This window comes from Cardiocondyla obscurior, linkage group LG04 (genome assembly GCF_019399895.1).
Source record: "Cardiocondyla obscurior isolate alpha-2009 linkage group LG04, Cobs3.1, whole genome shotgun sequence".
In the NCBI taxonomy this organism is placed as follows: domain Eukaryota; kingdom Metazoa; phylum Arthropoda; class Insecta; order Hymenoptera; family Formicidae; genus Cardiocondyla; species Cardiocondyla obscurior.
In genome coordinates this window covers 1345452-1360469 of record NC_091867.1, presented here as the reverse complement: position 1 = coordinate 1360469, position 15018 = coordinate 1345452, and the positions used below count along the sequence as shown (strand labels likewise).

Sequence of the window (15018 nt, the reverse complement as noted above, 5' to 3'; positions counted from 1 at the left end):
AGCAGTTTTGAAGTCTCTGAAACGCGTTTAGCGCGTAATAAAGTATAATAAAGTATTGTTTTCTAAGACCGTTTTTGATTTTCCTTATTTAGTCGCGGCATGTTAGCGGCCATTATCGCCCAGTCATGATCGTTATGAAATTGTGTCAATCGCCAAAGGTGCTTGTGCTGTATAGGGCGCCATTACATCGATCACAGACTAAACGCGCGTAACCATAAGAGCACGGAGAAGCTGAGAGGCCGTCTCTACTTCCAAATACGGTTAAAGCACGTACGACCGGTGGGTTGGCGCAACTCAGCCGTGCATCGAGGAAAGTATTTTTATTCTCGTCCTGGCCGAGAGGAGAACTCGTCCATACAGGCGAACTGTCGCGACGACTCAAACTTGGAACGCGTATCGTTTTATTGACTTTCATTACTCCGCGCAATCCAATAGCGCATTGACACGCCGCTCAACTTTCGATCGTTCGTTCGTCAATTTATTTACAATATCGCAATTAATCGCAAGCACGCGACAAATGGTTTCGCGAACCGTATAGAGATTAACAAGAGAGAGAGAGAGAGAAAGAAAAAAAAAAGCAAGGCTAGATTTTGTTTACTTTGGTATAAATAACGGATAAAAATGCTGAATAAAACATTTTAAATGCAAGCTTACGTACATTGACGTGATTTTTCCTGGATGTAACAGACGAGTCCTGCGAGGAGCCTCTCGCGTAATGCGGCGTGAAGACCCCGGCGAGCCTGAATTTTCCCGAATTCGTCGTATTCGACTTGGATTTACTTGGCGGCGAGCCATCGACAACGTTCGTCAAATTCGGATTACTGTTCTTGCGCTTCGGGAACACCAAGTACTCGATGTTCGGCCTGTAACCAGAGTCGCTTCTGATATCCTGGAGCATCACTCGACTAGGTCCACCGTTACTGCAACAATTGTTGCTGCAACACCCGCTGCTGCAGCAACTTAAGCGTAATGCCAGCTTTCGTTAAATGATCAATTAAATTCAAATTAATCGACAAATAAATTTTTCATAAAATGATTGATCCGTTATCTAGTCGCTAACAAATTTGTACATTTTTCTTTAAACTAACCCGTAATCATGCCTCTGTCCATGTCTCTTCCCGTTGCCGCGGCCGGGTTTGATGTTCGTCGCCTCGGCCAGTTGCAGCAAACGGCTGCAATGCTGCCGTAACAGCGAGTCCTCTCGGCGACTCATCCTATCTTGTGCACCTGAAATCCAACAAAAAAAGACGTCGAATTCACTAAAGACTTTTTTTCACCCGTACCTGTTCATCGGTATTTTTTTTACGGCGCAGTTTTATATTTTACCACGACGAAAGACGGTAATTAGCGGTTTGTTAAATGGCCGGAGTTGAGTCGTCGCCGCTTTAAATCGAATGGCACACTTGTAGACAAACAGTCGAGGATAAAATTTAACTCCGCACAATTCAGGGATCTCTCCCGTCTACCTAATTCGCGAAAGTTAATTCAAATTTTTGTAATAACGCAACAAACAGCTTAATGAAATAAATCTTGTTTACAGCGCATTACAAAACTTGTGAAAGAGAAGGCTCGCTTTTAATAATTTTTCTTTTTTTTTTTCCTCCCACAAAGATCGTGAGAGAAATTTACCACGAATGTACCGTGCTTGCGCTGCTTTTCGACTCGTCTTCTCTCTTTTATCTCACTTTGAGAAGAGAAGACAGATATATAACAGAGGGGAGAAAAATGCCGCTGCTCTCGGTTGCGTGCCTTTAAAAACGTAACGCTCTTTCCTATCGTCTCTCTCGCAAACCCTCGCGGTCCCTTATCACACATGTAAAACGTCATAAATTCATGTTTCTCCAGAGGAATGATAGTTTCCTTCTCCACGTAAAATATTTTCACCATTTGATTCCATTGTTCGAGTATCACTAAAGCGCACAAGTATCAGCTTCCGTATTCGTATTAGATTTGTTTCGTCATAAAAATTCTTTCTATAAAACTTTTACCTACAAAGATATTACATGTAATTCGTGTATTATTTCTTAGTGGAATTTTCGATAATTAAAAATGGAAAATCGACCTCTTAAAGCACTCAGGTCATTTTCAGCAATGTCGCGCTTAACAGAGCGGCAATGTTAGCAGAACGCAGTAAAATATTGACTATCAAGGAAATTTCAACGGGTGCACGATCACGAATAGTTAGCCGCGAAAGCAACGACGTGCATACCGGAAAATTTAATATCGGCCAGAATTAATCGGCGAGGCGAATATTTCGAATGTTTGTGTTCCATGTTTTAATTTTCGTCGAACTCCGTTCTCGATACGCCCACAAGAGCGGCGAGAGTCCTACGTAAGATTTTCCTCGAAAATAATATCACGACAAAGGGTTCCGGAGTATTCCAAGACTTTCCGGATTTTCCTTCAATCAAGGACACCGTGGGAAAAAGCCAGGACTGCCAAGAGTTTCGATCTCGAATTGCATCTTGAGATTCATCAATCTTCGCCGTTCGAGCAGCAGGCAATCGACATTTTTTCCCTCCTGTCCGAATCGAGCTCGCCGACGCTTGATCCTGGACACGCCTCAGACGACTATTTTGCTTCCCGACGATTTAACTTCATTACAAATCGTTTTCCGATTCTATTACAACCCGTGGCTCTTTTTTTTTTTTGCTTTTTGCGACCGCTTGGATACGCGGTTGACGTATAATCTGTATTTCAGTTCGGCTCGGGTTGAATGCCAGCCTCGTTTTCCCTCGCGGTAAGGATTTTTCCCACGGGCACATCGGCGACAACTCCATTTACTGAAATTCAACAACGATTTTTCCTGTCCGAGGGCTCCGCCGTGCCGTAAAACGCCAAGGCAAGACCCGGAGTCAAGGATTTTAAAAGTCGATCGACCCGTTGTTCGGTAAGACCCGGCGTATGTTACGTTTTCGGATCAACCGAGCGTGAATTTCAGAAAGCCACTGTTCTCCGCTGTCGCTTCATTTATTCGAAGTCACGTCAAACGGGATACTTCACTGTAAGTTACATGCTAAAGCATACGCGTATGAAAAAAGAAGGAATATGCAAAAGCATCGAATATTTTATTTTCAAAGACCGAGCTTCGTCGGCGTGTTGTTAGTTGGATTCTACGAGATGCCGTTCGAGAAATCGTGGGCATTCGGAACGCGGTGTAGTCCACAAAAGTATCGTTCGTTTTACGTTATCATAGTCGGCGGGACGAGACGGGCGCGGGAGTCACGCAAAATCGGAAGAAAAAAAGAGAAATAAAATAAAATAAAGTCGCACGTGCACGATTACTCGACGCCGGGGGACGATCGGATTTGCGTGCGTAGGAACGACGAATTTCGAGATGTGCGCCGTACGTAACTCGCCCCATAAATTTCGAGTTCTGATTGGAATTTACGAGCGGAGGGTGCAAGCACGGGCACGTTGCGGCCTTTTTTTTTTTAAAACGAGAACCACGAAGTGCACCGCGAGTTCTCCAATCGAAATTTATGGCCGCGTACCTCGCGAAAGAAAATAAGAAAAATGAGGAAAGAACGAATATCGCTCGCGGAAGAAGATTTCTTCGCGTGCTCGGTACGCTTTCCGGCAATACGAATATTTCGAGCCTTCATCTTTTCCGCGGCACTAACGCTACGCGATGTTATGTCATTTTTCTTTTCACACTCCAGTACACGTCACATGATTGTTATATGTATATTCGACGAATAAACTGGACGGCCGGCGGATTTCAGGCTTGAGTTTCAGGTAAGGTAATGCGAATTGAATTAATATGAGAAGGTAATAGTCTCGATGAAGAGACGGAAATTGCACGGCGCACGTAAAGAAAGATTAATACGACGTGCTTTGAGGAAAGCTACCGGTTTAATGCGGATACAGACAAGCATTCTGTATCTCGAGTATTATCATTTAGGACTCTATCCTAGCGGTAAATGGGATCACGTACTCGGATAATATGAGTCCATATTCGTCAGACATGTGTTCTACAGGATCACTGCGAACTTGTGCGGGAAAGCGTGAATCGCCGACAAAAAGATCGTGCCGGGGCAAGTAGCGGGGAAAATTTATGAGCGCCACGTGAATGTTGAGACTATCGATCACGAGATAAATTGAACCGCCGAGAGAAATCATGACGTACATTATGTAATAGAATACAAAATGATAAACCTACTAAAAAAAAATTATAACACGTGCACAATGTGCACAATTAAATATGAAAAAGATACTATCCGTATTTAATTTACAAAATAAATTCATTTTTTCGCGGTTCAAATAATAAATTTGGAATAAACGATTAAGCTCGGTAGAATTTCAATTTTTCACAGAAATTCTTTTTACACAATCAAATTGATATAAACATATTAAAGCCGTAGGGTTTATTAAATAAAATGTCACGCCGCTACGTGAGAGTCAAGAGAATTTGTTCGTACTGCAAGATATCTTTTTGCAGGCGCTGGAACGTCACAATGAGTTGAGAACGAGTCGCGAGTAGTTGATGTAATTCTGTAAAGTATCTTAGATTTAAGTTTATTACTGTAAATAATATTCGATGTTTGAATTTTATCTTAATTCTTTCAATAACTTAATTTTTTCTTTAATTATTATATTTATGTATTTTTTATATATATAATATTTATGCAAACATTTGGGAGCGTGCTACGTGCACTTTCGAGTATATAAAAGATTCATCTGACAGCGCTCGTACGTGTAGGTGGATAAATACAATGACAGTGACGTTAAGTCAACAGAACGTAGTTATCTGCGCTCGCAGAGAGAGAGAAGACAGAAAGGCGAAGAAGAAAATAGTTACGTACTCGCGAGGACGCGGCGGATAACGTGAAAGCTCTTCAAGCCTGGCTACCATCGAATTACGTCGGATTTTAGAACTTTCAAAAAGCTTTCCAAGAACTGGCGGCATTCCTTGCTGCCGGAAATTCGAGCAACCATTACTGCGTTACACCAGATTAAATCCTCAGCTGCACGGCGACGGATTCGAATGCCGATTTATCACGTTTATATTGATTTGCAAATGATTGCTACCAAGATTTTTAATCTACCATCTCGAATGAGCCTTCGTTACGTCGACGCAAATCTTTATCGATAAACTGCCTGAAAGTCGCACGGACAACCATGTTGCGGATTAATAAATAACAGGATCAATTATATGTCAGTCATTATACAAATACTGTTACATGATTAATGCCACTGCTCAGCCAGAACAATCGCTGATGCGTGTCATCGAATTAGAAATTTAAATGATATTGCGCAACTAATCGGATAAATCCTACTTGCGGCCGTCATTATTCTAACTGATTGTGAGATTTCTTCCACGAGAATGTCTTACTTTGTAACCGATGCGTTAGAGATATATTAATCTCAATTAAAACAGTATTAATTATAAATTTATTTTTTTCCTCAGTCAATTGCATAACGTCACTTGTCTCGATAACTTTTATAATAACAAGTTGAGAGATAAAAATTAGTTACAGAATTTCATAAAAATATTCCCTATCGATAAAGTTGCAAGATAATCTTTTCATAAGTGTCTTACAAATTTTGGAGAAGAAAAAAAAAAAAAAGAAAGGAAGGAAAAAAAAGAAAAAAAAAAGTACACTCCGCACTATCGGGATCGTAAAAGTACAACAAAGTACGCTTGGAAGTAATATGTCGATCACGAACGGAAGAGGAAGTGAAGGAGAAGTTCAGTTGAACTGCGCCGACGGTATGTGAGAACGAGCGAACTTACAAAACAAATTCCCAGTCTGGAGTTGAACGGTTTCGGTCGGCGAGATACGGCGGCCAGCTCCGCGAGCAGGCCCGATATGGACGATTGCGTCTCGTCACTTTCCACTCCAACTAATGTATTTAACGAACCGTAGTCTGATCGCTCGCCGTTAATGCATCCAAAACGATAACGCATTAACAGAAATAACAGCAAACGACACGCTTGACTTATGAAACGATATTACGCCGCCGTTAATGCAATAATCTACGCTATTTGCCGACTGCGCGTAATACACGCTCGCGAAAAAAGCTTTATCGAATAAACAGGCAAATCAAATGCGTTTGCTGAATATAATAATTTTTCAAGAGCTTATTTACAATCCTACTTAAATTCCGTGGTGAAAAATCGATGTTGCGCAGAAATTAAACCCAAATCGCTGAAGTCGTTACAGATTGAGGTTGATTAACTCGGGAGTGATTTACTCGTAACCGGCAGTACGGAACAACGCAGGATTTTCATTTCTGTTACTTTTATGTAGATATTAATAATTGGGGATGTTGAACAGCAAAAAAGTGTGTGCGCGTTCCTTTCAATTGTCCTAATTACGACGTGAAATCAAACAAATTCTAGATTATAAAATATTATGCAGAGTGTCCCGCTAGTTTCTCAAGTAAAATTACTAAAAACTACTAAAACTACTAACTCTCCGTTTTGCCGGATGTTCTCATTAAAACTTCCGGGAAAAAAAAATGCTACTATGTCGTACGCCGCATTCAGCGACGATCAGTGACAAGTATTCGAAGCGCGCGTTCTGATATCAAACTAATTTCCGACCGAAAGTGGAATAAACGAGTTTTGATTTGATACCCTGCATATAGATCGTATTACTTATCCTACCGAATTTCAAAATTAAAACGCGTATTTATTCCCGAAATTTGATCATACAAGTAACGCGGTGATAAAAACGAGTTTACGACATCGGCCTTTAATTTATGTAATTAATTTTATACGTTTGGGAGATCAAGTGTGACTTTACGTTCACACAAAATGTAACGGAATAAGCGAAATCGATCCGCACCGAGAGATAAATACATCTACATACAGCCTCAACTTAATTTTATGACGTTTGTAACAAATAGATACAGCTGACTCGACCATTGTTGGTGGAAAAAAAAAAAGAAAAAAGATAAAAAGTGGTCAACCACATTTATAGTGAAAAATATTGAATTATAGTCAAAGCTAAACTTTCTCTCAGAGCGGACAATCAAGTGGTCCACAGGCAGGAGCTTTTTTCCTCCCCCACGAAAAGACCCGTTCGATTCGCGCGAACGAATAGGCTCGTGCCGGCGAAGCGTCCCCGAAGCGTTATGCAACTGCATCATTATTTTGACGTAAACGAGCACGCGCGCGAGACATGAAGAGAAAGAAATAACGCGCTCGAATTTATCGGTTCGGCGCATAAACGCCAGCTGCAGCGCGCGGGCCTTTGTTCGGTCTCAATGGGCGAAAAGTGTCCTTATCAGACGTGTCAACGGCACATTCCGTCCGCGAAATCCGGCCGCACGTGCCGCATCGACTGGTTGTGTGAATTCCGCGCAACTTCGCCGTCGTGACGGCGCCTAGCCCTGCACAAGCATATCGACGAAGGTTGCGAAAGACGACGGGGTAACGTGAGAATTGTCGACGACTCGTACCTATGTACACGCGCATCAATGCGACATTTCGTCGCGGAAGTCCCACCGTAGAAGACTACATCAGTGACGCTTCTCGCGTTACTTACTGTTCGATATTATTTTCAAACCTCTTCTTTGTATAAAAGCTACGTCACACACTGGCTGGCTGCGCTTCCACAGAATATGCAGAAAGTTCAATTACGTTAATGCGGCAACAACTAATTAAACATAACAGCGAAGCTACTAACTGGAAATAATTTAAAGTTCGCAAAAGTTATTTCTTTCATCCGCGCCATTCTTGTTATCGGAATAAAAAGAAAAAGTTACATAATAGTCCCCCCAGATATTAATTACAAAAAAAAAAATATGATAAAAATAATCTCGAGCTACGCAAACAACAAACGTATCGATAGGTACATAGGGTACACGCCAATAGTATAAGAGTGTGCATTTTTATTTTTTGTGCAAGCACACCCTGATTTGTTCCGTGGTGAATTGTGAAAGGGAGCTCGCGCTTTCATGCCGGAATAACAAACTCTCGCAGCTCCACTCTCTTTATTTTTATGGGAAACAACGGCATTGATAAATTAAAATGCAGAGAGCTGTAATGCGCGTGATACCGCGACTCGACGTGAATCAAAAATCATTGATGGCTGTAAAGAGATTGTACCCGCTTTGACTATTTTCTTTCAACCCCCTACTTCGTAAAAAAAAAAAAAAAATTCTACTTAGAGAAATTCGCAGCACTTATAAGTAGAATACTCTTTTATGGGTAAACCATGCATTTTGCTCTTGTCGCCTTGACGTTTGTAGGGTCTCTCCAAACCCACCCTATTAGACTGATTGTAACAGGGTGAGAACATTTGTTGGCGCGGGCGCGATAATCAAACGAGCTCCCTCGTTAATGACGTGTTACGGTCGCGGCGCGGGTTCGCTAAACACGAACGGAATATCTGCAGCTACAGAAATTCAATCTGGATTCTACAATTAGATGCGCCGGTAAAAGTACGGCGCCGATGAATATTTATGAGGCCGATCGTAAATATACTATTCCGAGAGTACCGAACCCTGCTGTGACGATTAATTTTCCAAATATACTCCGTTATATTTTTTGTTACGAGAACACTGACGGAGAACAAAGCGTCGCGTAATGCGAGCGGCAACATGCCGCGCAAAGAAGTTATTACATAATCAGGTGCTCGCACAAAGTAATTACTTTGTATTTTTATTGTTGCACAAAGCAATGCACTTGATAGCTATTTATTTCACATAAATAAAATCGAATAAAGCTCTCGGTTGTCGTCGAGCCAAATAAATTAGTTGCTGGAATTCTTAGCTTAAAGATAATAACGATGTGCTTTCAAATAAAGACTCGTTGTAAAAAAAAAAGCAGGAGCGAAAACACTTTAAGATATTTAGTTTGCATCTCGATTCATTTAGATCGAACGAGATTATTTGCAAGAAGGGCTAAAGTAGAACGCTGGAAATTGAAGATGCGATAAGAGGGGCGCGTTTGCGTCCTTCCCATTGCCAGGGTAATCAAATTTTCAAAAAGCGTGATCTCTTTATCAAGATTCTGTCACTGGAAAAGGTTCGAGAGCTCTGCATCTCTCTTCCTTTTTTTTTAACTTTAGAAATTAAAAAAAAAAAAAAAAATGAGAGACAGAGAAAGAGAAAGGCAGGACATGGAAGAGGATAAAGATTGTACTTGCAACTACGTAAAACGGTATAACAAACAACGGGATATAACTCGCATTAAATGTTAACGGAAATCGATACTCTCGACCAGGAAAATCTCACTCGCGTATGTGTACGTGTATATTTGTTTGTACGTGCATAAAGAATTCGACGAAACTTCAATCCATCGAGCGTAATGAAATTTTCCTTAACGTGACGCTGCTTTCGTAACGAGAAGTCTTTCCTAAAGATGGAAATAACTCGCTTGTTTAATGTAACCGTTGTCGGGTCGTTGTCCTGTTAAGATCGGAGAAAGAAAAAGAGAAAGAGAAAAAGAAGAAAAAGGGGAGGAAATTTCCCCGTGAGATGGAGACGATGAGAAACAACACTTTTTCCGGTGTGCTCAGGAGTTAAAAAGAAAGAAAATATCGTGTAATATATGTTGCTAAAAAAAAAAAAAGTGCAAAGAGAGGTCAACTGACGTTGAACTTTGAACTCCCGACGATTTTTCTTAAACACTCGCAAAAGAACTCGACAACAAATAAATTAAAATTAGGCTTTGTTTTCAGAAATTTGATCCATTATTTTTTAACGCAATAAAGAATACCTGCGCACATAAAATAAATGTTGCGAGAAGTTTTCTTGAACTCTAAATTTCTTTAAATCTCTGTCATCTTTTTAACTCTAATCTGGGAAGTTTTCTTTTTTTCGAACATTTTATTGCTTTCAGAACTTTACTTTTCAATACCTCTATGTCGAAACGTTCGACCCCTCGCGTTTTGTATTTACAAAATCGGGGATTACACGTAGGTCCTTTTTTTCCATCGCGAAACACAAGAAAAACAAAAAGCCGATTTTTATTGGCCCGTCGAGATAGGCTGGTTGTCCCAACAAGATATCACGATAAGCTGTTTAGGGGGAGCGCATTTAACTTTGTCTCTTGACGTGAAAATCCGCAACCCATTTTTTTTTTTCCACCCTCGTCCTATTGTTACGCTCAACTTTCCTTGACCGATTTAAATAAATCGCGTCATAATAGATTCCGACGTATTTAATAGCGAGTAAATAAACTACAATTAATTTCGCATTAGAAGCACATCTGCAGAAATAATTGTTTGGCGCACAAATCCACATACGCGATTGCATCTTTATTTTAATTAACAATTATAAAGTCGGTGGAACGATCAAACTGATCGAAAAACGAAAGAAGTAAGTTGTGCAATTTTTTTTAATTACTCAAACATGCTATTTCTATTTAATTGGAAAAATAAATGTCTTACTTCATCGACTAGATTTTTTTTTTAAGGCTTTGTGTGTTTTACGAAAAGGCTATTTGTATCCAGATAACAGTGGAAATTTATATGTCAAAATGGCCGCTCTCTGCAACAAACTTTATGCGAAATTCAGAGTTCGTAGTAAATACGACAATGTCGTTGAACAAGATCGTGGACGTCTTAACGTTTTCAATGCTGTCATTTTGTAATTTACACGCGCATAGACACAGACACACACACATCTTTGTCGTTTCACGAAGGAGGCTACTGTTTTCCGATAACGAAATATCGATCTACAATAAGGAAGAGTTCGAGTATTCCTGCGTACGTAAGAAGTATCTCTCCTAGATTACTTTTCCATATTTTATCTAAATAAAATATAAAAAAAAAACTCTATCTTACGATCTGTCCATACACCTATAGAGATATCCTTTCAATTTCATTTTCATTTTTTTCTGCAACAATTTATAAGACTTGCACCCTAAATACGACGATCGTTCTTTTCGGGAAGCAGAAATCGAACAGGGAACTTTCCGATGAAAACGACGCATATAGAATTCCACGATAGCCACGAACAATCTAAGCATGCGATCGACATTTTCGCAATGCAGGGAAAAATTACGCGACGCAACGACGACAAACGTTCTCGCATGCTTTCGTCACCTCTTTCTCCCTCGTCTCTCGTCGAGCAACGTCACGCAATTTTTATTTTTCATATCGAGCGTGTGGAATTTTCACGAATTGTCCGAACGGTCCCGATTGAGATTGTCGCGGAAAAAGTTTTCAATTTTACCATTTTCGTTACTTACGTCATACCGTTATCGTGCCGCAAAAATCAAAAGAGCGTACGCGCAGCTTAAGCTTTTGTCTCAATTAAGCATCTGTAGATTAATAAATGTGATTTGAACATTTTTATTCGCAGAATTAACTGAGTGCGTACGAATAAATTGCCATTGCGATTAACGCGACAGTTCTTTAAAGACCTTTGAGAATTCGCGGTTCGAAAGAGCAATAGACGTGAGAAGAAAAAAAAGAAAATGTAGATTACGCTCGGGGTTATTCTAATAAACGTTACATATTCCTGTTACCACGATGGCAAAAGTAAAATGAATAAACGTTTGACAAGCTGTGTGCTTTGAATATGAAAAAGGTGCGCTGCTAATTGGATTTTTTTATTTACTACTAATAAAAGAATATAAAATCAAAGTATTTTACATATGTTAAATCTTTCATTTATGTTTCTCCGTACAAATTTATTAACAATAAAAATAATTAATAACTCTCCATTAATTAACTGCGGCAAAGGCACTGTACTTCAATTTAATTAAAAAAAAAAAAAATTTTAACGTTTTTTCTTAATTCATTTTCTGCATCCAACTCCTTTATTAAAGCTATTATGTTTCGCGAATTTAGATCTTGATTTGTGTGGTAAATAGGCGAACGAGACGAGAGGCGAAATTAATATTCGTGTGTCCAAGTGGATCGCGCACGAGGGAAGTAATATCAGCAAAATTATAACGACAGACGTGCAATAATTATGCGGCTTTCGGAGATCGTAATGTCTTTAGCCTTGGTCCTTATATGGACAAGTACGCAGTTGGGTGCTGAGTTAACTTGAACACTCCGCAGTTGTTTCGCGAAGGGAAAACGACGCAAAAAAGAAGCTTTGAGAAAAAAAAATAATAAGAAAAAAAAGCAATTTATATCAAAATCGTTTTTTTACGAATTTAATCAAAACTCGAGGGTCTCGAAAATCATTACGAATTTATAATAAAATACATGTCAAGATATCATTCAAAATGACGTTAAACAAGTGATTTTTAATTCACCGCGAATTCCAGCTGTTACTGATCGGCATTATTTTATTCCCTGCACGGTTCGGCAAATATTATAATTAAGCCCACAAATGAAACATTGAAACTTAATCATGCGACCGCGCCTACGTAGCGCCGCGTAGGCGAGGCCCGTGCGATTAGCTCTTAATTTTTCATCTCCATGTTCACCGAATTCAGATTGTGCAAAATTATATGCAATAATTAGCACGCGCAAAAGGAATGTAAATCACACACAGGCGCGAAATTCGCGTTAGTAGGTCAACTTAACGGTGAAACAACAGCGGTAATTTGGAAATTGGAAATACGAGGAATACAATAGTGTCATTCGAACACCCGGCAGAGATATATCGACTGGAAGAAGCTGCAATTGCTAATCGCGAGGTATTTATATCGTTGAATTACTCGTTTCGTGTACCTTGCCATTTTAACGCTCGACTGATTTAATGATCGCCGCTTAATGACGCATTTATCGAACGTCGAGTAATACAAATTCATTTTTTTTTCCTCCTCTTTTTATTTAACGCAAGAGTAAAAAGACAATACTACTGGCAAATGTCAGACGACAAGTGTACATCGAGATTAAACGGCGAACTGAATAGGTAGGCGGACTTTATATTGAGATATCGCGTGAAATTTGCCTTCGGAATGTTCCGTGAAAAATATTTTGCGCATTTGCATCTATGGTATGCGCTCTATCGAAATTCGATGATTCGAGAACGTTTCAGTGCCAGGGAAAATAGATAAACTAGCCAGACAGACGCGGAAGCGGAGGTCAATGTCCTCAAAAAGGCGCGTATCGCAGGGTCGTATCGGAGATTCGCCGCAGCTCCAGGCGAGAATTTCACATACAGAGGTAAAAAAAAAAATAAAAATAAAAATGAAACAAAAGATCAGTACTATTACAACAATCACGTGTCGGCATTTTACGCGAGCACTATATTTTTTTTTCGCGCGAATAAAATGTTTCGGGTTTCGAGCGAGAAACCGAGCGAAACCGTGGGCAAGCCATTGCTACATTTTCTGCGCAATCCTGTGATAATCCAGTGTACAGTCGAGGGGTAAATTGCAGCGCTGACACGCTTCGTTCTCCTCTCACGAAAGACTGCATATCGTTAAATAATATTAATATTGAATATTCGTAAAGTCGGCGCAATTAAATTAATTCCCTCCCTAACGAATCGTACGAGTTACTAAACAATACCCGCGATCTTTTTAACTCCGCATATCTTCGCACGCACGTCAAGGCCAAGGCGTATATTACTCCAGGAGAAAATGCGCGAGAATGGCGAGGAAAGAATCTCGAAATCGGCGAGGGTGACGAGGGTGCGGTGCGTGCCGCGGCACGCACTGAAATCTTAGCTATCTGTTCACCTTGCGACGCACATCGCTCACATCTGGCGACGGGACCGCTCCGGGTCCATCGGGGGAGCTCGTCGGCGTCGTCCCGGGGTTAGTCGCGGCGCACGTTGCGGCATCGCCGAAGGCGCGTCCTTGGGCTTGAGGTTGTCGACCCGGCTTAACAATCACAAGACGGCTCGTCGCCGTTCTCTCGCGTACCCCGTCGTGCCGGGAACGCGGCGGGACGAGGGTGACGTACCGGCGCGGCACGTACGCACGACCGCACGCGGGTACAAACGCACACCCCGCACTTTACGCACCTTTCTCATGGATCGTGCGTGCCATCCGTCGGTTCCGCGTGCGCGAGTTATCGTGAATAAAAGGAAAAAAAGACGCTCGGTACGGGTCGATCGGAACTACTTACGCCGAGGATGCGACATCTCTCAAGGGGGACCAGTCAGAAAAGGGGTGGTTTGGCGAACGTGAGTTTGACCGCATGGGGTGATCTTTTGGGGTGCCGGTCCCGACGTTGACTGCACTATCGGGCAGACTCCAACGCGCCGCTCGACGGCGGCGGCGGCGGTGGCGTCGGCGGCGGCGTCGGCGGCGGCGTCGCCGTCGACGTCGCCGCTGCTGCCAGTGAGCGTCGGCTATCGATTTTCCGCAGCCTCCGCGACCGGAACACGCCGGTGCACGTCTCCGCTCTAGCTAGTCCTGTCGGCGGCTTGCCCGTCCTGCGAGACACCATCGGGTCCCAGCCCTCGTCTTCCTCTCTTTGCCGCAGAACCTCTTATCGAGTCGTCCACCAAAAAGATTTCTTGGCGACGTCTTCGATCGGAACGAGATAATTATGATAATGAAGCCGGGGGCTCGAGAGGCGGAGGCTGCGGTTGATTCGATTGCGGCTGCTCGCCCCGAGATACCTCCGACTGCGGTCGGAAGCAAAAATCTCGCATTTTCTTTGAAGAGAAGGCAGCAGCCGAATTGATAATGTCTATTACTTCAATGTCGTTCAAACGATAATGACAACAGATAGGAGAACGTGAATAACGAAGCTGCGCGATTTCCAATTAGATTCTAAAGATGCAAATTTATACTACATTTGTTAGCGTAGGTTTAATCGCGCCCACTCTAGTCAGCTTTTACTTCCGCAAGAATCTACGTCTAAATTTTTCAAATCGCGTTTTCTCCGCATTGATGTAAATGACGACATAAATTCTCCTTTGAGTCTCCCCGTTGCCGTTGATAATTACGACACATCAAGAACTTTTTTTTTTTTAAATGAGACTGATACCTGATTTTATTAATAATCTTACGACGATATTCCCGCAGTAGCACTCGCGTGCCTTATTTCGAAAAATTAAAATTGCTAATAATAATAATAACGTAACGCCGTATATTAATTTCCTCGTAATCGTTCTTCGTTAACTTTGCCGATTCCTCGTATGTCCATGTATACTTAGTAACATTATAACTATGTAGTTGTTCGCGAATAACGCGGCCGT

The 15018-nt window shown here is 41.3% G+C and overlaps 1 protein-coding gene across 7 annotated transcripts in view; it reads right to left on the bottom strand.

Moving 5' to 3' along the window:
• Rhogef3 (Rho guanine nucleotide exchange factor 3) overlaps positions 1-15018 on the bottom strand; it is a 79804-nt gene that overhangs the window by 43098 nt on the left and 21688 nt on the right. For 4 of the 7 annotated variants that reach the window (XM_070655483.1, XM_070655489.1, XM_070655485.1 and 1 more), the window contains exons 2-3: positions 1089-1227; positions 659-959 (exon numbers count right to left, since the gene is read on the bottom strand). In XM_070655483.1, coding sequence (XP_070511584.1) covers positions 659-959; positions 1089-1227 — 440 coding nt within the window. Of the gene's footprint in view, positions 1-658; positions 960-1088; positions 1228-13546; positions 13861-13937; positions 14042-15018 lie in introns of those variants that run through there. The other 3 variants (XM_070655484.1, XM_070655487.1, XM_070655490.1) reach the window with 3 other exon arrangements.